Source organism: Dendropsophus ebraccatus, chromosome 12 (genome assembly GCF_027789765.1).
Source record: "Dendropsophus ebraccatus isolate aDenEbr1 chromosome 12, aDenEbr1.pat, whole genome shotgun sequence".
NCBI lineage: Eukaryota > Metazoa > Chordata > Amphibia > Anura > Hylidae > Dendropsophus > Dendropsophus ebraccatus.
The window spans coordinates 29,590,009-29,616,793 of NC_091465.1; the positions used below are offsets into that span (position 1 = coordinate 29,590,009).

Genomic DNA, 26,785 nt, shown 5'->3' on the forward strand with positions numbered 1-26,785 from the left:
ATGGAGGACATTATCAAACACCTTGTGCAGGCCAACACCCAGCAGCAACAAGCTCATGCTGAAGCTGTACAAGTCCAGCAGGAGACTAACCAGTGGTTTATTGTCCATAACAGCAAACAAAACATACAGCTTTCTTCAGCCAACACCCAGGTATGGAACAGTCTGTGAAAACAGTCATTGGCAGTTATGCAAACAGTCAATTGGTTCACATAGGGCTCTCACCCAGATAGACGCTGCCAGACACCAAACAGCTCCTGGAAGTCTCCTTTGGCCTCAGAGAAGCCACACACAGCTCCTTCTCCCCAGCAACACACTCTGCAGACTGAAGATACACCCCCTCCCCCTCTCAGCTGGTTCTCCCAGGCTTACAAAGGCCACACCAAAACCTGGACCTGGAGTGTGGGAGCAGCCACCCACCCACTCTTTGGCATGCTCCCATGAAAGACCGTCCCAGACTAAACTGCATTGCAGCCATACTAAATTTTAAACGTGTGCCAGTGGCCTATTGCCGCTGACACCAGTTATCATAGTCTTTCACCTCACCAAGGCCAGGATCCTTGGTGAGACATATCTACCATCTATGACGGTGCCATGCGCCTTCTTACAATATATATATATATATATATATATATATATATATATATATATATATATATATACACACACACACAATTAATGTATATTTTCTCCTTTGCAGTCATTCCAGTTACTTTAGTCCCGGTGGTGTACCTCATATATTATGTGACAAGTTTTCTGTGGAGATACACCAGTGTTTATAAATACAAGCCCACAGCGCCATACTATAACATCAAAATGTATACACTATTGGGCTATGTTCACACAACGTATATTTTTGTAAAACTATGGCCGTTGTACAATTACACATAGTATACGCTCCGGCCAGGATCACTCGCGACGCCGCAAACAACTGACATGTCAGTTTTCTGCGGGCGCTATTCATTGTCTAGTATAGTATAGTTATGTCGGTTATTGTTAGTTAAGTTGTCATGAGTGTTAATATTTGTGTTGTTTTTGTGGTGTTTTGGGGAAAAATCTAGTTTGCACATGTGGGGGTTATTATATCATTTAAATTGTTGGTTTGTTGTTGTAATGTTTTATAGTTTTAAATAAAAGCTCTTCAGGGGCTACATTGTCTGGGCTGCAAAGGACTTTGCAATATGCCAAAAGTAAACTATGTTGGCTCAAATCAATCTCTAGTTTGTGGAGAACTGTATGGGCTATGCTTAAAGGGATAATCTCATTCCCATTATTTTATCTTAAATATTATTTAATTTAATTTCTTTTTTAGCTCTGTCTCCCGGCTAGGCCCTCTGATGTGTCTGGCAGGAACCGGACAACAGGACAAGACAAGACAGTGAGCCCTGACACTGAACCCAGCCCACTGACCCTGCCTACTTGCCACAATCACGTGCCTGTCTCCTGGTTCACATGAGTCCCTACACTAACTGTGTCCGTCAGCGACCACCTACCCCGCAAAGCGTGCACAAACAGAGAAGGGAGGCCATAGAATGGCCCTGCAACCCCAATGTCACAGGACCAAACCAAAAAGGCCCCCCCCCAAACCCAGCAGGCACCACCGGCGGGGAAAGCTGCCACCAAGCAACACAAGTATGAATATGGTCTTGCACTCACCATTGCTCCTGGAGGTAGAATGGGAAGGATAGGAGGTACTTGACATGTGTGCACAGGTGTCTCCTGCTAATTTGGGTCATGTGGGTCTTACAAAGAGGAGTGCCAACTGCTCAGAAAAGGGAGAAAAGTAAAATACAACATGGAGAGAAAGGAGCTGTTGCACATCGTACCTATGGCTGAAACTAATGCCTCTCGGTTACATTTAAAAACCAACGTCAGGATGTTGGTATATAATTTAATTAAACCATTCTGCCCCATGTACCACGTGCCGTTCTCCTTGTATATATTGTACCGTTATGTTATTTATATTGTTGGTTTGTTGTTGTAATGTTTTATATTTTTAAATAAAAGAGGCTACATTATCTAAGCTGCAAAGGACTTGGCAAAAGCCAAAAATATTAGAGGAGAAAAATCTGGAAAATGTCCAGATAGAAAATAACCATCCAAACCCCAAAGATTCTATGCAGAGCTGACATGTCATTATCGATATGCCGGACAAGATAAATCCACCATCTACCAATGAAGACATTACAGGGGCTACATTATCTGGGCTGCAAAGGACTTAGCAATATGCCAAAAGGTGGAGCTTAGGTGGAGCATGAAGAACTGCTGGGTGCTTAGGGAATCCTCCATGGCCAGGCTCATATATTGTGTGTTATGTGCTCTTGACATGTAATGTTGACACCTAGAAATATATTCATTGAAGAAACACATAAAGGGAGAGCACATAACAAACATAAGGCATAAACCTGTTCTAACAGCTGATGTAGACTTACAATGCAGTAACATGAGCCAATTGTATATCTGGATTAGGAGCTATAATGTGATTTCGGTGCAATAAAGTGAACAGAGGATAGTTAGTTTAAATGAAAAGAGAACAAAACCTGGTAACATTATCACAAAGTACATCATTTATGTTTTTGGAATACAATAAAAGTTTACACTATGAGCTGCAGACAGATAATGGTGCAGTAACATGAACGTTACCTTTTCTATAGCTGAAAGCCTTTTATAGAAGTCTTAAAATAGAGTTTTCATTTGAGGCTGAATTGTCAAGGAGGCGGGGCCAGGATGCTTCGGTAGCACTACAAGTAGCTCGAACCCGCCTACTTAAAAAACTTCAACCTGAAATAAAAACCTTATAAAATGGTTTCGGCAAGGTCTGTCAGCAACTAACTATCCTCTGTGGTAATGGACTCAAATGACCCCAGACATCAGAGGGATAGTGCTATATGTGGCTGATAGCAGAGAGTAATAGCAATAGCTCTCTCTACCCCAGAGTAAAAAGTTTATACCTCTGGACCTCTTAGTATATGAGGGACTATATAATTCCAAAACTATGGTCACTGGGGTATTACAATTCATACTGTATGTGTCCTTGGGGCTTATGACTATTACCACCTCCTTAAAGGTGGTTGTCCAGACGTAGAAAGACATGACTGATTTCTTCCTCTCCTGTCCTCAGTTTGGGTGTGGGGTCTTGCAGCTCAGTTCCACTGAAGTGAATGGAGATGAATTGTAAGACCAAAGAAAGAAAAAAAACAACAGATGCATAAAGAAGGTAGCACATCAAAAAAATTATATTTATTGAATGCAATAATACATACACAAAAAAGAGGTACATGAGTGTAAAACTAGGGAGATAAGCCCCAGACACCACCCTACATTAAAACCATTAAAATGTCAAACATGGGTCCCGCGAGTGTCCCAGCTGGGACCTATCAATCAACCTGACCTGCGATTATAACACATGGACAAAAGTAACAATAATATCCAAAATTGGTCTAAAACCTTTAAATAATGCAGTGTGCAGGCAAGAAAACATTGCAAAATAGAAAAAATATGTATAGAAAAGTTCACCATGTGCGATCCAGCAATAAAAGGGGTCAGGTGGGAACAGAGAACGCCCCTCACGTTCTGCCATCCAAGGCTTCCTCAGGGATGTTACATAGATATGAATGCAAAGGTTATCTACTTACAGTATCATTAGTGCATAATTACATCATCTGTGCTTCAAGCATCAGCCACAAGCAAAGCCGCTAAAACCAAACATCATCTGCGAATCAGTACAGGACAGAGAACAAATCTATCACCAGGAACTTATTAATCATATCAGTACTTCAAGTCCTGGGCCTACACTATGGGAGCGTCCTTACTGTAGGTCCAAACCTCACTACCAGATGGCTGCAACTCATATGAGGTTTTCTTGTTTAGATGATACTATGTCCTATACTATATTCTGTTGAATCAGAAAGCTGTTTAAACATTGTGTCTGCTCTGCAAACTATCTCCATTGAATCAGTAAAAGCTTTCTTCAAACTTTTTGCGTGACCTAGAAGTCTCATGTGTACGGTCATCCATTAGTGAAGGACTTTTAAAGATGTGAAATGGAGATTATCCCATACCTGACACACAAAATGGCGGCTGAAATGCTTCAAATAGCCATACTTTTAGTCCTAGCATTATACAACTCTATCTGCTCCTGATTAGATAATGGGGAACGTACACATATACTGTGAAGAATTACTCTGGACAACCTCTATAATCAGAATAATACTTGAAGGGGTTATCCAGTGCTACGAAAACATGGCCACTTTCTTCCAGAGACAGCACTGCTGTTGTCTCGGGTTTGGGTGGAGTTTTGTAAGGGTGCGTTTACACAGAAAGATTTATCTGACAGATTTTGGAAGCCAAAGCCAGGAATGGATTTAAAAAAAGGATAGATCCCAGTCTTTCCTTTATGACCTGATCCCTGTTTATAGTCTGCTCCTGGTTTTGGCTTCAAAGATCTGTCTGATAAATCTGTCTGTGTAAACGCACCATGAGGCTGGGTTCACACTACGTATATTTCAGTCAGTATTGCAACCAAAACCAGGAGTGGATTCAAAACACAGAAAGGATCTGTTCACACAATGTTGAAATTGAGTGGATGGCCGCTATATAACAGTAAATAACGGCCATTATTTCAATACAACAGCCGTTGTTTTAAAAAAACAGCAAATATTTACCATTAAATCCACTCAATTACAACATTATATACATATACTGATTGAAATATACGTAGTGTGAACATAGCCTAAGGGTATAAACCCACACACCGTAAACGCGGCGTATTTAATGCTGCGATACGCAGCAAATACGCAGCAAACACGCAGCAAATACGCAGCAGATTAGATCTAAATAACTGAACACAGCATCAAATCTGTACCAACAAATCTGCTGCGTATTTGCTGCGTATTTGTTGCGTATCTGCTGTGTATACGGTGTGTGGGTTTGTACCCTAAGGGAGACATTTATTAAGTCCGGCGTTTTTTATGCCGGACTTATAAATGTCCCCGCATCTCTGGCGCTACGGGGATTTATGTAGAGGCGGACTGCCTCTACATAAATCCCGTGCGCGTCGGTGCGCACAGCCGAAAACTACGCCAGCTGAGGACTGGAGTAGGTTTTCGGCGTATCTTTTGGCGGAACAGATGGTGAACCGCGCGGACTCTGAGTCCGCGCCCTCCGTTCCGCCCCCTTCACACCCCCTCCCCGCCCCCCCGGCGTACTCGGCGGAAAGTGCCGATTTGCGAATATTTTATTCGCAAATCGGCATTTGCGATTAAAAAAATATGCAAATCAGCACTTTCTGCCGAAAATCATCCGTACGCCCGATGATACATGTCGCCCTTAGGGTATAAACCCACACACCGTATATGCAGCGTATTTACTACTGCGATACGCAGCAAATACGCAGCAGATTAGATCTAAATAGCTGAACACAGCATCAAATCTTCACCATCACATCTGCTGCGTATTTGCTGCGTATGCGGTGTGTGGGTTTATACCCTTACTCTGTTCCATTAAAGTAAATAGAGCTTAAAGGGGTAGTCCAGCGAAAATCTTTTTCTTTCAAATCAACTTGTGTCAGAAAGTTATATAGATTTGTAATTTACTTCTATTTAAAAATCTCAAGTCTTCCCATACTTAATAACTGCTGTATGTCCTGCAGGAACTGTTGTTTTATTTTCAGTCTGACACAGTGCTCTCTGCTGCCACCCCTGTCCGAGACAGGAACTGTCCAGAGCAGCGGCAAATTTCCATAGAAAATCTCTTCTGCTCTGGACAGTTCCTGTCTTGGCCAGAGATGTCAGCAGAGAGCACTGTTTCTGAATGTAAATAAAACATTTCCTGCAGGACATACAGCAACTGATAAGTATGGGAAGACTTGAGATTTTTAAATAGAACTAAATTAGAAATCTATATAACTTTATGACACCAGTTGATTTGAAAAAAAAAAAAAAAAGATTTTCACTGGACAACCCCTTTAATTGCAAGCCACACCTGAACTGGAGACAAGAGTGGGGCTGTCTCTGGAAGAAAGTGGCCATGTTTTTGTAGCACTGTTTAACCTCTTTAAGATTTATTACCTGAGAAGCAGTTTGTATAGTGTTAATAAACAAAGCAGGGGGTGGGATATAGCGTATCCTCTTCTTATTGGTTTATTCCATCCGTCACTTGGAGACCAGATAACAGTCCGGGAGTGATACAGGATAGAGGGGACCGCTTTAAGGGATTTTCTACTACTATCACAAACCCCCCTTGAACATCATTTGCCCTATCCTAACCTCCTGTCCTTATATGCTTGGAACTCTTTAATGCTGCGTGTTAGACGGCAGATGTATAACACATGTGTCCCCCTGCCACAGACTCTGATATAAGGAAGTCAGAAGATCTTTCCCTAGAGGCGGTCATGGAATAACTATTGTCCTATAGACCGTAGTGTATGACTTAAAGGGGTAGTGCGGCGCTAAACATTTATTCACTAAATAACACTCATTATACAACTTTGTAATGTGTGTTATGTAAGTGAATGGCCCCCTTCCCCGTAATCCCCCCCACCCCACCCGGGAAGTGTTGGTGCATTATACTTACGTGTTCGCTGTCGACCCCGGCCGCCATCTTGTGACGTCATTGTCCCAAGATAGCGGCCGGGGTCGACAGTCATCTGGTGAGTATAATGCACCACACTTCCGGGGTGGAGGTGGGAGGACACGGGGAAGGGGGCCATTCACTCAAATAACACACATTACAAAGTTGTATAAATTTGTAATGTGTGTTATTTAGTGAATAAATGTTTAGCACTACCCCTTTAAGAGGGGTGTAATTTTCTTCTTCCTAGGCCCCAGGGTAATACATCTTGTGAAGAAAGGTTCCCCATCCCTGCATGAGGGTATGTGCACACTTAAGAAACCGCATGGATAACCTTCAGTGGGTTCCACCGCCCGTCCCATAGGCTCCATTCTGTGCTCAGGCAGATTCCGCTGTCCGCCCAAAGAACTGACATGTCATCCGCCTGAGCACAGAATGGAACCTATCAGACGGGCAGAACTTCAAGTGGGAGTGGGGGGGGGGGGGGGGTAGCGGAAAGCAGAATCTGCTGGAAGTTATCTGCACGGATTCCATAGTGTGCACATTAAAAAGGTGTCATTAAAAAGTACAACTTGTCCTACAAAAACAATCCATCTGTGCTTCCATAACACAGAAAAATGTTTCTTTTCTTCTGCGCAGTGTCAGAAAGGATTACAGATGGTATACATCATCCATCATGATAAGTGACTTTTATTTGATTCCTGTTATAAATTATTATTATTATTATTATTGTTTGTGTCTTTTTTTTCAGCTAGACAACCAGAAACCAGGTTATTTAATCTTTACTATAAACATAAAATTTGCCCCTAAGTGTGTGATACAGTATATTATCAGTGTCTATCCCCATTTGTCCATAGACATGTGCATTGATGACAGGTTCTCTTTATTACTTTATTACTAATGTAAGAGGAATAAATCCTAGTGATAAAGCTCATATTTTATTGACACATCGCAATAGATATTCTCTGTAAATTTTAAACAGGACCCAACAATTCTAACCACAGTCATGCTAATTGCTACAGAGGAGGCAAATACCCTCTACACCAATGGCGCCCTAGTCTGGAGACCATCTCCTAAGTATGAAGAAGGAGCAGAGCTGAACTCATACTGCTGCAGTCTATGGGTGGATGTAACGAGTCCATTATACTATGTCACTATTTTGCTTCATTAACTCCCCACCAAAGTCTCCATCACATATCCATAATAACAATATATTTGTATATGAGCTGTTTTATATGATATATACAGAGAAGTTGATGAAGAAGAAGAGAACATCAACGCTACCCCAAGGTGAGCAATAGAAAGCTTGGCTATGTTTTTCGATAATTACAACAGTTAATAATAAAAATTATCATTATTGGAGGCCGTCATTATAAAAAAACTGACTTTTTTTGTAAGAAAAAGAGAAAAACTTTGTGAGAACGCACCCTTCAAGTTAAAAATGTGTCTAGCAGCATGAAATATTTAGAAAAAAGCCATTGGAGATCACCCCAATAATTTGTGGGTCACGCAGCATAAAAGTAATGACTGGTTCCCTTTAATACATAATGGGAATTTAAGAGGAATAAATCCCGGGGTTTAAGGTCATATTTTATTGACACTTTGCAATAGATGAGATTTAATGTAATTCTTATGGGCCTATTCCACGGCCCGACAATCGTTTAGCGAGGGCTGAAGGGACATCCTTCCCCATGTCCTTGCAGCCCTTGTTTCATACTGTACCTCACCAGGCTGCAGGTCTTCTCCTTCTCCTGGTCCCGCGCCGCAGCAGCTTCGGAGCAGCCTGTCTGAACTGACACACTGCTCAGCCAATCACTGGCCGCGGCGGTCCCGGACAGTGATTGGCTGAGCGGTCTGTTAGTTCAGACAGGCCGCTCCGAAGCTGATGCTGCTGCGCGGGACCAGGAGAAGGAGAAGACCTGCAGCCTGGTGAGGTAAAGTATGATATTTTCAAATCGCCTGTCGCCCGCCGCGCACCGCTATTCCATGTAGTGATGCGCGGGTTGTGACTGATGATTTTAGGTTTGAACTTAAATGAACAATCGACCGATGACTTGATCAACGGCTGATCGTTCTCTCCATTCCACGGAGCAATAATCGGCCGAATCGGGCCAATTATCGCTCCGTGGAATAGGCCCCTTAGATAGGACACAGTGTCAACAACCCTAACCATAGTCATGTTTATTTTTGCAGAGACCACAAATACCTATTTCCCCAAGAAAGCCCTAGTCTGGAGACCATCTTGCATGTATAAGGAAGGAGCAGAGCCGCTGCAGCCTATGGGTGGATGTAATGAGTCCATTATGCTATGTCACTGTTGCCTTATAAACTTCCCACCCAAACCACATATTTGTAATAACTATATATTTGTATGTGACATGTTTTATATTACATATACATGGAAGTTACTGAAGAGGAAGAGGAGGACATCAAGGCTACCCCAAGGCGAGCAATGAGAAGCATTGACTTGAGGCCATACACCTTCATTACCTGAGGGCTCCAATAGTCATTAGATGGTACAAGCAGGCCGGGACAGATCGGTGAACTGAAATTGCTAGTCCTGCCCCCAGTGCACCATACCGTATTACCAGCATATGTATTACACTACAAAGTACACGGAAACTGTACGGCCGCTTAACCCCTTCAGCTGCCTCCGGCTCCCGCTCCGCTCCAGCTCTGTATACATTACCTGTCCTCACTGCACGGGGTCCCGGCGTAATGCTCTCCCGCCCGGCCAATCAGTGTGCAGCGAGGACAGGTAATGTATACAGAGCAGGAGTGCAGTGGGAGCCAGGCAGCAGCTGAAGGGGTTAAGCGACCGGCAGAATTACATACACACAGGGTCGTTCAGACCGCTGTGTGTATGTAGTGAAAGTGATCTGCCAGGACCTAGCCAACTCGCAGCGTTATTAACGTTGCGAGTCGGTACGTGTGAAGCTACCCTAAAGGTGTTTTTAACATAGTTGCCGATGGGAAACAATAGTGCCATGCATCAGACAGAGGTATACATTGGGAAATCCACCGTAAAGTATAGAAGGCTTTAAAGTAGTGTGAACAGAACCTAAAACAGAGGTCACTTTAGCATTTCACACTGTAGCCCAGTTCCCATAAACAAGACCTTGTTGTATTTCCCGCCATGGTGGGCGGCCAGGAACATTGCTGGGCATATAAATTCAATGAAGATACCACATTGCCTACCATGGCCGGACTTGGACCAAAAAGTAACCCTGGCAATCTGAGCAGGCGTAAATCATGATAAATGAGGCGCGGGAGGAGGCCATCGCTCCTCCCTGCCTTATCACACACCCCCAAGCTCCGCCAGTCTGCCCATAAGACGAGCTGGGTGTACGCCAGGGAGAAGGGGCGAATCTGCACCTTCTCCCTGGCGTACGCCTCTGGCATGCCTTTCATAAATGTCCCCCATAGTCTCTACCTGCTTAAATATAGCAAATAACTACTACAGTTTTGCACCATAGCACTTTTTTTGTAAAATAATGTTACATGTGACTTTATATATGCTATATTATATAGTATATATAAATTCATATGTAACATTATATTTCAAAAAATTATTATTATATTATATGGCTTTATTATAAGGAGTCATCTAAAAATTAAACCATGCAATATATAATAAAAAATTTGCACATTTTCAATTTTCCTTAAGGGTACGTTCACACTTACCGGATCCGCAGAGCATTTTCCGGATCCGCAGCAGATTTCATTTAAATAACTGAACACAGCATCAAATCTGCACCATCAAATCTGCTGCAGATCTGCTGCGGATCCTGTAGGTGTGAACGCACCCTAAATAATACCATCATTCAGTATAAAGCATAGTAGCATAAAGCTGCTGGGCCCCCACATCTATATATTCAGCCCTAACAATAATTACACATTACATACCAATTGCCAGTAGTTTATTATACAGTAAAATAAACAAAAGAAAAAAAAATGTCCTAGTATTTTTCTCCTTGTTGCTAGGTGACAGTGTACAATGGATATTTGAATTTCATTATGACATCACAGCTATGACACAAATTCAAATACAAACTGCTGCAGCCTCACTCTGAGTTCAGGGTTGGTGGTTGGAGGATTGGATTGTAAGTATGCTCCTACATTGACTCCTATTTGTTTTTTATGTCTTTCCTCATATTACCAATACGTTTTCTCTGTGTAATCTTTCATCTTTTATCTTATTTCTAGGCGATTTCAGAGAGATTTTGGACATCGACTACAGCGACTACCGAGGATCGACGCGTGGATTTGGACCATCCCCCGAGGACATGGACTATCCACTGTTTTTCCCGGATTATGTGAGTTAGAAAATGACCATCCGATACGGAATGGAGGGGGAGGGGGGGTGACCGAGAAACATTTTGATAATTTAGTAGACTGACCAGTGGAGATAGGGATGACACCTATACAATGGGGATGTACCATAGGAGACCAGTGGTGATAGGGATGACACCTGTATAATGTGGATGTACCATAGGAGACTGATGGTGATAGGGATGCGGATGTATTGATTCCTTACATTGGGTGTCAATGTGTTTCCATGACTCCCAACTGCCCTTTTCCCTCCTCCCTGGAGGGGGCGGGGCTTAGTTGGAGCATGGTAACTGCAGGGTGGTTAATGCACGCTCTCTGGCCAGGCTCATGCACTGTGTGTTATGTGCCCATCTTCACTAGTAATGAGCAAACTAGAGAAAACTGTCCGGATTTGGCCACGTGGTCGAACCCAAACACTCAGCATTCAGCTCCCGGCGTCTGTAGAATTTGGATGCCACCCTAGGGCTGCCAGGAAAACATGGATACAGCCTATGGACTCCCTATGGTGACATAATATTTCTCCAGACGCCGGGAGCTGAATGCTGAGTGTTTGGGTTCGACCACGTGGCCAAATCCGGACAGTTTTCTCAAGTTTGCTCATTACTAGTGAAGATGGGCACATAACACACAGGGCATATACTGCATAACATTTTCTGTTTCTGCAGGTTTTTTTTACACATATCGGGGCATAGTAGCACTAAAATTTCTTACATTAGGCTTAAAGGGGTAATACGTAGAAGAAAAAAAAATTAAATCAACTGGTGTCAGATTTGTATATTACTTCTATTTAAAATTCTTACGTCTGCCAGTACTTATCAGCTGCTGCATGTCCTGCAGGAAGTGGTGTATGCTTTCCAGTCGGACACGGTGCTCTCTGCTGCCACCTATGTCCATGTCAGGAACTGTCTCAAAATAGAAAAGAATACACCCCTTCTCTGCAGGACATACAGCAGCTGATAAGTATTGGAAGGTTGAGATTTTTTTAATAGAAGTCATTTACAAATCTGGATAACTTTCTGACACCAGTTTAATTTATTAAATTTTATTTTCCTAAGGAGTACCCTTCAATGTGAAGTACGTTGAACTGGATTAAAGCTTTCCACAACAATGCCGACTTTTGAAATGTTGTAAGATGTAAAAGAAAGTTGAAAGTTGCTTGTTGCTACTTTACTATCACATGTCAGACAGACTAGTCAAATGTTCATTAGTAAATATATCATCATGAGTATTTAATGATTGTTAGATATAGCTTGGAGAAGAGCACATCTGAGCACTTCACCCACCGATCACCATTAGATCCAACCTGTAGTAGGGGAAACCTCCATTGTAAGGCCATGTTCACATGGCGTAAGACACCGGACGTTCTGTGACCTAGCTATATCACAGAACGGCCGCTGTCAGTTGAGATCATCCTGGCCGATACTGCAGTACCGGCCGGATGATCTTCATTTCTGTTGAATTGGAATGCGCCCGCATCCCAATTCACCCTTGCATACAAGGAAGGATTGAGCAGTGAGATGGGCAGTGAAGAGCTCAGCCGCCCACTCTCCTGGCTATATCTTATGATCCTGGGGGTCTGACTATATCTTAAAGGGGTAGATAACCAAAAATGCTTTTCTTTCAAATCAGTTGGTGCTAGAAAGTGCCAGATATTTGTAATTTACTTCTATAAAAAAAAAATCTCAAGTCTTCCAGTACTTATCAGCTGCTGTATGTCCTACAGGAAGTGGTATTCTTTCCAGTCTGGAGAGCAGGAGAGGTTTTCTATGGGGATTTGCTACTGCTCTGGACAGTTCCTGACATGGACAGAGGAGGCAGCAAAGAACACTGTGTCAGACAGGAGACAATACACCACTTCCTGTAGGACATACAGCAGCTGATAAGCGCTGGAAGACTTAAGATTTTTTAATAGAAGTAAATTACAAATCTCTGGAACTTTATGGCAGCAGTTGATTTGAACGAAAAAAAGCATTTTGGTGAACAACCAAGATCCTGACCAATCAATACTTTTGAAGTGTCTATGTGATTTGTCAAAAGTTTTTTTTTTTCAAGTAACACTTTAAATTCTGTAGTGAATCTGTGGCGTCAAATATTATCGCACAGGGTATGAAGTCTTTGTTATGTATTTCTCCACAGGCTTCTCTATATCATAAAAAATAATAATAAAAAATTTTTACAAAAAAAGTCTCTCAAAAGTGTCTGTGTCAAAAGGTACAAAAAGAGTACAAAAAAAAAAAGAAAAAATACCCTGAATCAACCAATCACCGGGCAACGTCAAGCTTTGTACAATAAGCTAAAAATTTGTATTTTACATAACTTTCTATTTTACACCCTTAAAAATTTTTTGCCCACTGTGTTGGTTTTTTTTTAAACATATTGAGTTTTTCCAACAAAAAAAGAAAAAGAACAACCCACTGTGTTTTTTACAAGCCCCAAAAACATAATGTGTGTATGAGGGTGCTATCACACTGGGGGTTTCTGGGGGGGGAAAAAACACCAATAGAAGTGCCAAAATTGTGCATGGTGATTTTTTGGCTCAAAAATCTGATGTTACCTGAGAGTCAATCTGGTAATATGAAATACTATGGGAGAGATTTATCAACACCCCCCCCCCCCCCCCCCTCCCCATTGGCAAAAGCAAAAGTCACAAAAAATTGCGATGTCTCCGGAGTGGTGTACAGAACCAGTTGCTTTGGATACATCCCACGCCAGCCGAGTTCCGTGCACAAGCCCTATTAAAAACATGATGTTCGAACTCCCAACAGCAGCTGTGTCTGCACGCCACTCCGGACAAATTAAATTTGTGGCAGGTACCCTTTAAGAATTACTGTCATTTCAATTAAAGGGGTACTCAAGCCAAAATTCATATTTTATTGTATTGCCCTACAAAAGTCATATAACATCTAAATATACTGTCTATACCGCCTCTGGCCGCACAGTGCTATGTTATCTGCACTTACTGCGACCGGAAGTCTTAAACTCTATAGATCTATCGAATGCTTTCGTCTCATCTCATTGGCTAGGATCGGCCCCCATCTTGGGTCAGTGACGTGTCTGCTTGGTGGCCCTGGTCCTAGCGTCAGGGCACGTAAGAAGCTTGGAGGCCGCCTTTCCCCTGCCCCACTTCCCACCTCTCGCGAGACTTGGTAACTGAGCAGATAGTGACGGCCCCTGCCTCTGTATCTGCTGTTACCAAGTCTTGCGAGAGACGGGAAGTGGTGCAGGGAAAAAGCCTCTTACGTGACCCAACGCTAGGACCAGGATCACCAAGCAGACACGTCACTGACCCAAGATGGTGCCCGATCCTCGCCAGCAAGACGTGATGAAAGCATTTTTCTATAGAGTTCAAGACTGCAGATAATGAGAGCAGATTATATAGCACTGTGCGGCCAGATGCGTTGTAGGCAGTATTTTTAGATGTTATATAATTTTTGTGGGGCAATACATTAGTTAAATATCAATTATAAAAGGAGTACCCCTTTAACTTTTAACATGTGTGTACAATATGTATATAGTTTAAATTGGTCAGAGTCTAAACCCCTTCCAATTGGTGGCTATAGCCAAGTAAAGTGCACAGTAGCATGGTTAACTCCCCAGCTCAGTGCACAGTAGCATGGGTCACTCCCCAGCTCAGTGCACAGTAGCAGGGTCACTCCCCAGCTCAGTGCATAGTAGCATGGGTCACTCCCCAGCTCAGTGCACAATAGCATGGGTCACTCCCCAGCTCAGGGCACAGTAGCATAGGTCACTCCCCAGCTCAGGGCACAGTAGCATGGGTCACTCCCCAGCTCAGTGCACAGTAGCATGGTTCACTCCCCAGCTCAGGGCACAGTAGCATGGTTCACTCCCCAGCTCAGGGCACAGTAGCATGGCTCACTCCCCAGCTCAGTGCACAGTAGCATGGGTCACTCCCCAGCTCAGTGCACAGTAGCATGGTTCACTCCCCAGCTCAGTGCACAGTAGCATGGTTCACTCCCCAGCTCAGTGCACAGTAGCATGGTTCACTCCCCAGCTCAGTGCACAGTAGCATGGGTCACTCCCCAGCTCAGTGCACAGTAGCATGGCTCACTCCCCAGCTCAGTGCACAGCAGCATGGCTCACTCCCCAGCTCAGTGCACAGTAGCATGGTTCACTCCCCAGCTCAGTGCACAGTAGCATGGGTCACTCCCCAGCTCAGTGCACAGTAGCATGGCTCACTCCCCAGCTCAGTGCACAGCAGCATGGCTCACTCCCAGGCTCAGTGCACAATAGCATGGTTCACTCCCCAGCTCAGTGCACAGTAGCATGGGTCACTCCCCAGCTCAGTGCACAGTAGCATGGTTCACTCCCCAGCTCAGTGCACAGTAGCATGGTTCACTCCCCAGCTCAGTGCACAGTAGCATGGTTCACTCCCCAGCTCAGTGCACAGTAGCATGGGTCACTCCCCAGCTCAGTGCACAGTAGCATGGTTCACTCCCCAGCTCAGTGCACAGTAGCATGGGTCACTCCCCAGCTCAGTGCACAGTAGCATGGTTCACTCCCCAGCTCAGTGCACAGTAGCATGGTTCACTCCCCAGCTCAGTGCCCAGTAGCATGGCTCACTCCCCAGCTCAGTGCACAGCAGCATGGTTCACTCCCCAGCTCAGTGCACAGTAGCATGGTTCACTCCCCAGCTCAGTGCACAGTAGCATGGCTCACTCCCCAGCTCAGTGCACAGCAGCATGGTTCACTCCCCAGCTCAGTGCACAGTAGCATGGTTCACTCCCCAGCTCAGTGCACAGTAGCATGGGTCACTCCCAGGCTCAGTGCACAGTAGCATGGGTCACTCCCCAGCTCAGTGTGCGATGCCCTGGCCCCTGGGGGCCACTTCCACAGTGCTGGTGTTATGAGCGGGCAATGACCGGGGCAGCTGCAGGGGTTATACTTGTCACGGTATAGGCCTGAGGGCAGCACAGCTGTAGGGCCGGTCTGTGGAATCTGCGGGTGATGATGGGCATGCGATTCTTCGCTGCACCTAGTCAGGGCACCAGTTAGTGGACACCAATGCCAGGGTTCAGTAACAGCGGTTTTATTATAGATGAGGTAACTAGTAGCAACAGTTCTGTCCGGATGCAACCGGGTATATAGCAGGCTTTGACAAATAAGGCAGGAGTGGTGCTGCATAGGCTGTGAGAATACGTGCCGGATGATGGGAGTAGGAGTATGAGAGAAATAGCGGTGCTGGGTGGATTAGCTTGAGAATAATACTTGCTGTGAATCCTTGCAGCGATGAGGAGAGATAACGGAATGACACCCAGATGAGAGAGAAGACTCTAGACACTTGAGCAGGCAGATACAGCCGAAGACTTGAATATAGCAGAGCATCTGGTCCACACTTCTAGTGGTGAAGTGGGAGCCGCAGAGAAGAAGCCCAACTCCTCTGAGGCAGGAGAGGGACGACACACATCCTCCTTGCTTGGAAGCAGGGGGAAGACTAACTTGTTAGGAGGAAGTGGGAGGTCACATGGTTGCTCCTGGCCAGAACTAGTCGGCCATTGGAGGAACCATGGTTACAGGTCACGTGATCAACAGCCTTGCATACCACTGTACACTGTAATAATACACAAGAATACATGACAATACACATGAAAATGCACAAAATACTAGGGGAAAACCAGCAGCAGTTGCAGTGCAAACACTTACCAGAACAGGCATTGACACAGAAACAGAAATGGCCATAATAGGAGTAGTAGTCTGCATGTTCTGGGACACTGCAAGTGCACAGTAGCATGGGTCACTCCCCAGCTCAGTGCACAGCAGCATGGTTCACTCCGCAGCTCAGTGCACAGTAGCATGGCTCACTCCCCAGCTCAGTGCACAGTAGCATGGCTCACTCCCCAGCTCAGTGCACAGTAGCATGGCTCACTCCCCAGCTCAGTGCACAGTAGCATGGCTCACTCCCAGGCTCAGTGCACAGTAGCATGGCTCACTCCCAGGCTCAGTGCACAGTAGCATGGTTCACTCCCCGACTCCCATAATCAGTTGCACTGTAAGGGCTGTATTACATGACCTGATAACTAATGTAAGGGAGCGTTGATCTGCTAGATTGGCACTTACTTACTGAGCACATATACGGCTCGATAACTGTGCAGCAAGGGCTGTGTATATGTGTGTATATATAAAAAAAGAAGAAATCTGCAGCACTCTGTTGTCTTAAGGAAAGTGAAAAAAATGCTTTATTCCATTCCAAAGAGACAGCTACACTTCTGCTTTCTCACAGAGCCCTTTTCAAGCTGCTTGAGAGAGCAGAAATGTAGCCGTCACTTTGGAATGGAATTAAGCAGTTTTTTCACTTTCCTTAAGACAACGGAGTGCTGCAGAATTCTTCACTTTTATAGATTTGGGACCTTTGATCCAGGTCGACTCTGCCTGCACCACATTGGAGTGCTGCTCTTTTCTACATTATATATATGTGTGTATATATATGTATATCTCGTTAGTGATGTCAAAGGCTGATCGATCGGCGTGTCATCGGCTGATCGTTCATTTAGGGCCAGACCTAAAATCATCGTTCCCCCACCGCGCATCGCTACGGTTGAATAGCGGTGACCGACGATTTGACAAGCAGCAGCATACATTACCTGTCCAGGCTTCTTCTCCGCGCTGTCTTCATCCCCGGGTCCCACACGCTCTATCTTCAGAATGGCCGGTCAGCTGACAGAGTGCTCAGCCAAGCACAGGCCGGGACCGCCGCAGCCTGTGATTAGCTGAGTGTGGCCTGTCAGCTGACCGGCCATTCTGAAGATAGAGCGCGCGGGACACGGGGATGAAGACAGCGCGGAGAAGAAGCCTGGACAGGTAATGTATGATGCTGCAAGGGCTGCAAGGCTGTAACGTTGTCCTTGCAGCCCTCGCTCAACGATCGTCGGGCCGTGGAATAGGCCCAGTAAACAAGCGGCGATCTAGCAGATCGCCGCTCCTTTACATCGTTGATCGGGCCCTCCTCGGCCCGTGGAAAAGGACCCTTACTTTCAGAAGTTCCAGCGGCAGCAGCTGCTGGGAGCGTGCAGAAGATAGATGGAAACCGGGGAACGTGGAGAGGTGTGCATAAGGTTTTTTCTTTTTTTGCACATTCATCAGACAGCCTAAAAATCATTGTCCGCTGGGCATGCATCACTACGTGTAACCCGACAGCCAATTATTTTTTAGCTGGAAAATATGAAACTATCAGACGATGATCATTTCATCAGCGGTTGGTTGGTGATAATTTGCCAAATCAGCCTGATTTGGCAGATTGTCGCTCTGTGAAATAGGGCCCTAACCTAAGCCAGGGGCTCTCAGACCCGGACAGATCTTAATTTTTGACATGTTTGTTTAACATGTCAAAAATGAATTTAAATTACAGTAAAATTTTAACTCCAAAAACTGCTATTGTTTTTTGATTGTGCGACCCTGATGTTGACACCCTTGTTCTGATCTGTCACTGTAGCCGTCTACATCCTCATTCCTACAAATATAAGAACAGAGCTGAAATGAGGAGCGAGGCGGCTGCACTGACATATCAGCGGTGTCATATGGACAATAGTGCTGAGATTAATGTACAGAATTCTACATATCTACAGTCATACATACAGGTTATATACATATACACACACGTACACTTTACATACCATACATTATATACACACAGACATACAGTATACATTACATACAGTCACACTTTACACAGATATACACACATGCACATTACAGACTTACAGCCATACTAACACACACACGCACACACACATACACATGACAGGGGTATTGTCGAGTCCCTTAGACCACCTTATACCCCCAAACCCTTTCCCAAGAATGACAGAGACATCGCTGGAATTGATTCGGCCACAGAGGCCTTTTTATTAACAAAACAACACAAATAATATAAACACCACCTCCCAACTGAGGTCCTGTTACTGTCTGACGGAGACGGTCCTCGAGGCCCAAATAACCCTGGCGGTCCACCCAGTATTAGCAATCGACACAGGATTTGCCCGCAGTCGATAGCACCCCTTGGCTCACTGGCAGCCCCTTAACACCTGTGTCCATCCCCTATATTTCACAGTCCAGGGCTTAGGCCCCCCGTGAACCCACCTAATTCTTATAGGCCGACCGCCAGCCCGTTACATGCCTCAAATTAACTAGGGAGTCCAGAACCTCCTTGGTTCCCCCCCTACCTCTATCACCATGTAATGTACTCCAACCTCGAGGACCCTCCCGCCACCCTGCCACAGCCGCTGCGACAAACCAACGTAGCCAACCCAAAAAAACAGCCTGTCCCTACCCAGACCACACACCCGCAAAGGGAACACTTCCATCACAACCACCAACCAAGGGAGGGAGGGTGGGAGATTCCACTCCAGCACTGGATCACTGAAAAGTGGCTGTCCACTTCCTCTCTGCAGCCCCCTATATCACTTTTTCTCCTCCCCGCAAGCTCCTCAGACCCCTCCAACCAATCCCAGCTCAGCTCCCCTGTCTGCCCTCGCTGCCCTTTACATGACCCCACTGCACAAGCTGCTGGTCCCTCCAAACCCTGTCATGTCGGCTTCCCCTTAGGCTAAAGCCCCTAGTATAGCCTTTCTTTACAGACTTACATCCATACTAACAAACACACAAACAAACACACACACACACAACTCAGCTATTCACTTGTTTCAACGATTGCTGATACAAATACATACAGAGAAATAACAGCCTGCAGGTTTGCTCACCGCAGTTCTCCAAACCAGCTGTCATTATCACAGCGGGAGAACTGGAGAGTGACAGGATGTGGTGTGGGGGGGCTGTATGGGCCCGGTCACTATAGCATTACAATGGCAGGAGTACTAATGAGTGGCAGTAATTTATACTTCCTGGCACCCATCTATAAAGGGCTCAGCCACTCTCTGGAAGTATGTTTCACTTTACACCATGTTTGATAACGCTCCCCCATAGTGTTAGGTTCCTTCAGCCCCTTCTCAAGCTTTGCCCCCTAATATACTGGCCCATCCATACCATGATGGCGTGTGGAGAGACATATGACCACACATCATATAAAGCGGCCTAACACTGTAAGTCGTTCTGCCATACTCTAATCATGCATAGGTTTTTAAAAATATTTAGAGAGTGTCTGACTCTCTAAGTTAGCACAGTACTGTACAGTATATACACTTATATGGCTGCCTGTGCTGCCATGGTTTCTTCTCCTTCTTTAGTTGTCTCTACCTGGGAAATGAATAAGATGGAGCTGAGGAGGACAGACGTAGCCACAGCACCGTGTTGGGATCTATGTAACAACACAAGTGTTTTTTCAGGAGGGGACACGCGCCTCACTAGTAAAAAGTGCTGTCCTACAGGGAAAATTGCTTGAATTTTTTTTTTTTATTTGGATTTATTTTTAAATGTGAAGCTATATGGTATCTCTGGAATTGCCTCAATCCATATACATTGTTACTATGTGTTTTACACTGCACACTGACCATCCCAAACAATGCATATACAATACATATACAATGTATATTTTCTTGTTCAAATATTTTATTAGAATTTTGAAATATAAAACAATTACCTTACAACAGTAGGTAAACAATCAGAACAGTGCTCCATACAGAGCAGAACATCAACAATACAGCACAACTCATGCTATAAGTAAATCATATAAAGGGACATAAGTCGTTGCGGTCACAATTAAAACATCATTATAAGTGAAAAGCAGAATGGTAATGGTTTTAATAGTAGCCATGACACAATTAGCAAGGATAAAGGGTACGGGGGAGGGGGGGTGTATTGGTAGGATAGAGTATCTCTCGTGGAAAAAGAAATTGGGGGTCTGTAGTCTACATAAAAGTAAACAAGAAGAAAGTACAGTATATATTTTAGGGCATTAGCAATTTCTGGAAGTCCGGCCATTTTCCCCACTTAGTCTTGAATGATTTATCATCCAAATTACCTCTCGTGCCCACCATGTGTTCCATAGTGCAGTTGAATTGAACTGATTGTTTAATTTCAGCTATATGAGGTAGTTTATTGGATTTCCAGTTTTGTGCCAGTTTTATTCTGGATGCAGTCAGGATATGATAGATTATTGTCTTATCCTCTGTTGGGAAATCCTCTAATCCTAGAGAAAGTAAAATTAGACCAGGAGACCATTGTGGAGTGTAGGCAATTACATCCTATCAGTGCTTTAACTGAGTTCCAGAAGGGTAATAAGTTATCACATGACCACCATATATGTAGAAGTGTTCCAACACCGACTTGGCATCGCCAGCAGGTGGAAGATGATCCCGGGAATATTTTTGATAGCCTGTATGGGGTAAAATACCATCTATATGTCAGTTTTCGGGACGCTTCTAAGTGGCCTGCACATTTGGATAGTGCGTTAGGGATTCTAAATGAATGAACCCATTGTTCATGGGAATATTGGTGCCCCAGCTCACTTTCCCACTTTTCCACAAATGGCAAAGGAGTAGGGGATGTGTCTAAAATACCTCGGTATGCATGTGATATACCCTTGAGCTTGTTGTGTCATAGAAGTATTGTTCAAACACCGATAATGGGGATCTTGGGGTGATCGGCAAAGTATTTGCAAAGTGGCAGATCTGTAGGTATTTGTAGAAATCTTTTGAGGGTAAATTGTATTTACTTACAATGTATATTTTCATCACCCTGCAACAAGGTAAAAATAAGTAATGAATATTCCAAAATGTTGCAATATAATGAAGTGATCGTCGTTGATCGGGTCCTGATCGTCCGGTGGAATACGACCCTTAGGCTGAGAACCTGTTTTCCTCGGGATGAGGCCTAATATTGTATGTTCTCCTGCATGGGACAATTACCCGATACTCATCCATAATAACAAATATCTATAATTCAGGATATTTATAAAGCAGGACATTTCTTATATGATGCACAGCAAATCACAAATCACAAATGTTCTTTTTTGAGTATTGGGCTACTTGTCTGCTGAGCATAACGCATTTTCACAGCCTTAGGCTATGTTCCAAAAAAAGTACTTTTGCCATTATTTTTGCCAATTACAGTATTTGCCATTAAATCGTGGACATCCACTCAACAGTGTGAGAACATGGCCTTTCTGTCTTCTCAATCCACTCCTGTTTTTGTTTGAAAAATACTGACCAAAATACTGAGCAAAAATACTGTGTTTGAGAATAGCCTCAAAGTGTACCTGATATGGTTGGCCATCCCGAATCAGCGGCAAGATCCTCTGCTAATCTGGAAGGCTGGGTCCCCATTTATACAGAGATGCAGTCATATGATATTAACAGAGGATCTTGCTCTAATCTGGAAGGGTCATCGTGGCAGGCTCACTTTAAACTGCATGGGGGGGGGAGGTGTTGGAGCGGGGAAGTATGCTTTCTACTTTGGTCTTGTATCTATCTTCACTATCTCCGCAGCAGCTGCTGATTGGCTGCGTAGACTTCACTCAGCCAATCAGATGACTGGCTGAGCGGCGATAATAAAGACATATGGAAGGCTGTAGCGGCAATTACCTTAACCTCCTAGGGGCCAGACTGTCACTCCCAGATTAACCAGATACCCTCTGTTCTGCTGTGCGGGGGGCACCTGGGGTTAAGTACTAAAGTTTACAATTGTTTTTAATGGGGCTCCTTAGTCAAGTCAAGCACTCGAGCATTGAAAAATACTTGACTAACGTGACAAGCACTCAAGTATTTTAGTGCTCGCTCATCTTCATTCTTTTTTGTTTTTATTTTTTTACAGGTTCCTGCATCGTTGTTTATCAAGGAGCTGCAGACACCCGAATATGTCAAGGTAAATGTACCTTTCTATAATACTCCAAGCGACATATTTCTATACTCTACTTACCCCGTGTTTCCTATTGCAGGCAGCCAAGGATGTGGACGAGGAGGGTGAGTTCATCCATCCTATGATATTTCTGTACAAGCAATTGTGTCCTAAAGTCCCTAAGGCAAACTCACACTCTAGAAGAAAAAATAAATACGTTTATAAAAAAACCAAAAAAAAACCAATATGACTATATTTTTTTATTTCACTAAACACATTTTTCTTAGCTACACATTACATTATAAGGTGAAATAAAAGATACTCAATTAAGATCACAAACCCTTAAAGGGGTTATCAAGCGCTACAAAAACATGGCCACTTTTCCCCCTCTCTTGTCTTCTGTTCAGGTGTGGTTTGCAATTAAGCTCCATTTACTTCAATGGAAATGAGTTTGAAACCCCACCCAATCTGGAGACAAGAGAGGGGGAAAGTGGCCATGTTTTTGTAGCGCTAAATAACCCCTTTAAGCCTCATGCCAGTATAGATCCTGAATAGACCAACATGAGCTTTCCTTAGGGTGCATTTGCACAGAGAGATAGATGACTGCATAGGGGGTCTTGTCTCCACAATGCAGACACTGAAATGCAGCCATATTATGGTCATCAGATGCCGGCAAGTGACTGATCTCTGTGCTATGACACTGTGTTATGTAGATTATGTCATCCAACATGATCAGAGACTTATAGTTTTATTCCCATTTTATACAACTATTTTTAAAACAGTTTCTTCCTTTTCTTTTTTCCCTTTTTAGATGAAGAACCAGAAGTTCGGTTAGTATTTCTTTACTGTGAATGTACACTTGTGTGTGACTGACTTCCCACCCTGATGGTAGTATATTGTCAATGTCTATACCCACATGCCCATAGACATTTAAGAGCCAACACATAAGAGGGGCGTCCTACTATCATACATCTGACCAGGATACATTGGGATCTATACCACAACTGTATGTAAAAGTACAGCTAACACCAAACACAGTGTAAATTCACCCTCATAGATACCAATCATGACTGTAGAATTGTTAAGGCTACATTCACACGTCCACAATTTTGCAAACCTTACGGACGGGGAACGTAAGTAATGGATCCGTTCCCCGTCCGGCATGAGGTGTATTAATTGTATTCAGGTGTAAATGAATCCCTATAGTTGTGTTCTCACTGTCCTCTCTGTTCCGTGGCTAACAGGACCATTGAAGACATAGAGTTGGACCTTCCGGACCGAGCGTAAGTACATTGTTATAAAGTAATTAAGTAATTGGGGAGATTTATCAGATTCATATATACTTTTTGTGTGGCTTTTTTGCCTTAAAGAGGTACTCCACAGAATTATTTATTTTTATTTTTTTATTTTTTTTCAAATCAATTGGTGTCGGAAAGTTATACATATTCGTAAATTACTTCTAATAAAAAAAAAAAAAGACTCAAGTACTTTCAGTACTTATCAGCTACTGTATGTCCTGAAGGAAGTATTGTATTCTTTTTAGTCTAACACACAGCTGTCTGCTGCCCCCTCTGTCTGTAATGGGAACTGTCCAGAGCAGGAGAGGTTTTCTATTGGGATTTAATACTGCTATGTATGGTTCCTGGAGATGAGGGCAGAGGTGGCAGAAAAGAGTCAAGCTGGATAAAAAACACTACTTCCTCCAGGACATACAGCAGCTTATAAGTACCTGAAGACTTGTTTGTTTTTTTAACTAGAAGTAATTTACAAATATGTATAACTTTTTGGCACCTGCTGATTTGAAAACAATTTTTTTTCCTCCGGAGTACCCCTTTAAAAGGCTCTGAAAATATCATAATTTTTATTATTTTATGACATTACATGTATTTTCCAATTCCAAATCATGTGTTTTAATACCAGCAACTTTTAGTTGCTAATTTTTGTAGTGTGTCTCCTCTAACAAATCATAATATTTTTGATAAATCTCCCCCAATGTGCTGCCCCTGGATGAATGACTGTGACCTCTCATAATATGTAATACTCCTGTATTTTTCATGTTTTGTAATAGATGGAAGAAGGCAGTGAAGACGGCACCGCGGGCATTCAGGTAACTGTCTCACAACACATACTTTTGGCGAAGGGACATGAGAATAGTCTGGGACATGTGTCAATATTAACAGGGCTCTCTGCTGCCACCTCTGTCCATGTGAGGAACTGTCCAGAGCAGGAGAGGTTTTCTATGGGGATTTACTACTGCTCTGGACAGTTCTTAAAGGGGTTATCCCATGCTACAAAAACATGGCCACTTTCCCCCTACTGTTGTCTCCAGTTTGGGTGGGGTTTTGAAACACAGTTCCATTGAAGTAAATTAATTGCAAACCACACCTGAACTGGAGACAACAGTAGGGGGAAAAGTGGCCATGTTTTTGTAGCGCTGGATAATGCCTTTAACATGGACAGCGGTGGCAGCAGAGAGCACTGTGTTAGATCAGAAAGAATACACCACTTCCTGTAGGGCATACATCAGATGATAAATATTGGAAGAGTTTAGATTCTTCTATAAAAAAAAATTACAAATCTGTATAACTATGACACCAGTTGATCCCCTTAATACATAGAGGACAATTCTCTGTTATCAGGAATTTAAGAGGAACTAATCTGAGGGTATGTTCTATGTTACAGACCATTCAAGTTCCCACCATCTGAATGGCGCCCTAGCCTGGAGACCATCTGGTAAGTATGAAGAAGCAGCACAGCGGAAAACATACAGACAATTCTCTAGAGAAAAAACAGTCCATTGGAGTCCATTGTGATCTGTTCAGTATTTTATCCTAATAAATATATATTGCTATGAGCTGCTTTATGTTACAAATACAGGGAAGTGGACGAAGAGGAGGATGAAGAGGAGGCCGTCGTCGTCATCGTGCCTAGGTGAGCAATCAAAGCCGTTTGTGTCTGCATGGAATTGCTTTGTTTCTGTGCATAGAGAGAATTACTAAGAGGACAGGGGGCTCCACATTACTTCATTTATTTGAATGCAAAAGAACTTGTACTTAAAATTTTATATTTCAATATTTTTTAAAAATGATAGGTTGGCTTTTGCCTAAAGCTACTTAGAACACAGATGAAAGGAGAAATCTGAAGTATATATATATATATATTTCTGACCATTGCTTGGTTATTTCTCCTTTCCAGAAGAAGCAGCAGCCGGAGAAGCCGTTTCCTATCCAGGTTAGTACAAGTGATAATGCATTTTCATGACAATACACTGTTATGGGATGAACAGCGCTCCAGCATTGTCACCCTTTTTTTTACCCTTATTATTCGGGAACAGTCCGATTCAGGTGCGGCCTAACCGAGTAGAAATCACACATTGGATGGCAGGACCCCCTTAGCACTTCTTAGGCATTACACACAGAAAGAATGGTCTTTTTCTATGTTCTACTGTGTGATGTACTGCTGAACAGAATAGTGAATTTGATCAATACATATAATATTATGAGTAACAAATATTACCCCTGAACCTGTGTGTATAAAACAGCTGCCCTATGCCCACTACTTACTTATACATCCCACCCCCTAGGACATCTGTGACCCCCTTCTATCCAGTGTAAGGTCTCTCCACCCGCCCCTATGTGTTACCAGAAGATATGTCTAATCTACGGAAAGTCTTAATGATTTCTCTTTCTTTTGTAGACTACGATCTCTATTCTGCTGCTGCTGTGACATCGAGGACAACTGAAAAGTGAGTATCCATATTCTCACAGTTTTCCTGATTGTACGTAGTATGACTATGTTTATGTATTTATTATATTTTCCTTATTTATAACAGTTTGTTTGGTATATCTCCTGTCTAGGTCACAGCATGAGGGGAGGACTTCATACCATCGGAGGTTCCTTGGAAAGGTGGCGCCAATAACATCAAGAGGCAAATGAGGCGCCTTGAACACCGGTAAGAATCATTTGCCTCATATGGGTCAGGAGGAGGCCCCCATTTCCATCAAACTAGGAGGAAGTTACTCCCATAACACCTAGGAGTAAGGAGGAGGCACCTTTCAAGGGGTTATCCAGGGAGCTGAGAACGTAGGACCTTTCTTCTGTCTCCGGAGGCTCACCTCCAGTATTGGCTCGTCTCATCCCAATA

General features: G+C 43.6%; 1 protein-coding gene across 1 annotated transcript; it reads left to right on the top strand.

Annotated features, from left to right (window-relative positions):
- LOC138768682 (uncharacterized) lies at positions 1–26,588 on the top strand. The gene is made up of 16 exons (XM_069946633.1): positions 1–150; positions 1,310–1,375; positions 3,119–3,171; positions 7,816–7,857; positions 10,597–10,670; positions 10,774–10,883; positions 22,618–22,668; positions 22,742–22,766; positions 23,453–23,471; positions 23,886–23,924; positions 24,710–24,748; positions 25,324–25,374; positions 25,519–25,572; positions 25,837–25,872; positions 26,338–26,386; positions 26,499–26,588. Exons 1-15 carry the CDS (start codon positions 1–3, stop codon positions 26,381–26,383), a joined length of 855 nt encoding a protein of 284 aa, XP_069802734.1. The 3' UTR covers positions 26,384–26,386; positions 26,499–26,588.
- The last annotated feature ends 197 nt before the right edge of the window (positions 26,589–26,785 follow it).

Coding starts and splice junctions, on each gene's coding strand:
- LOC138768682 (XM_069946633.1), top strand. CDS start 1: ATGGAGGACATTATCAAACACCTTGTGCAGGCCAACACCCAGCAGCAA. Junction 22,669..22,741: donor AGACACCCGAATATGTCAAG/GTAAATGTACCT, acceptor TTCCTATTGCAG/GCAGCCAAGGATGTGGACGA. Junction 25,873..26,337: donor AGAAGCCGTTTCCTATCCAG/GTTAGTACAAGT, acceptor TTTCTTTTGTAG/ACTACGATCTCTATTCTGCT.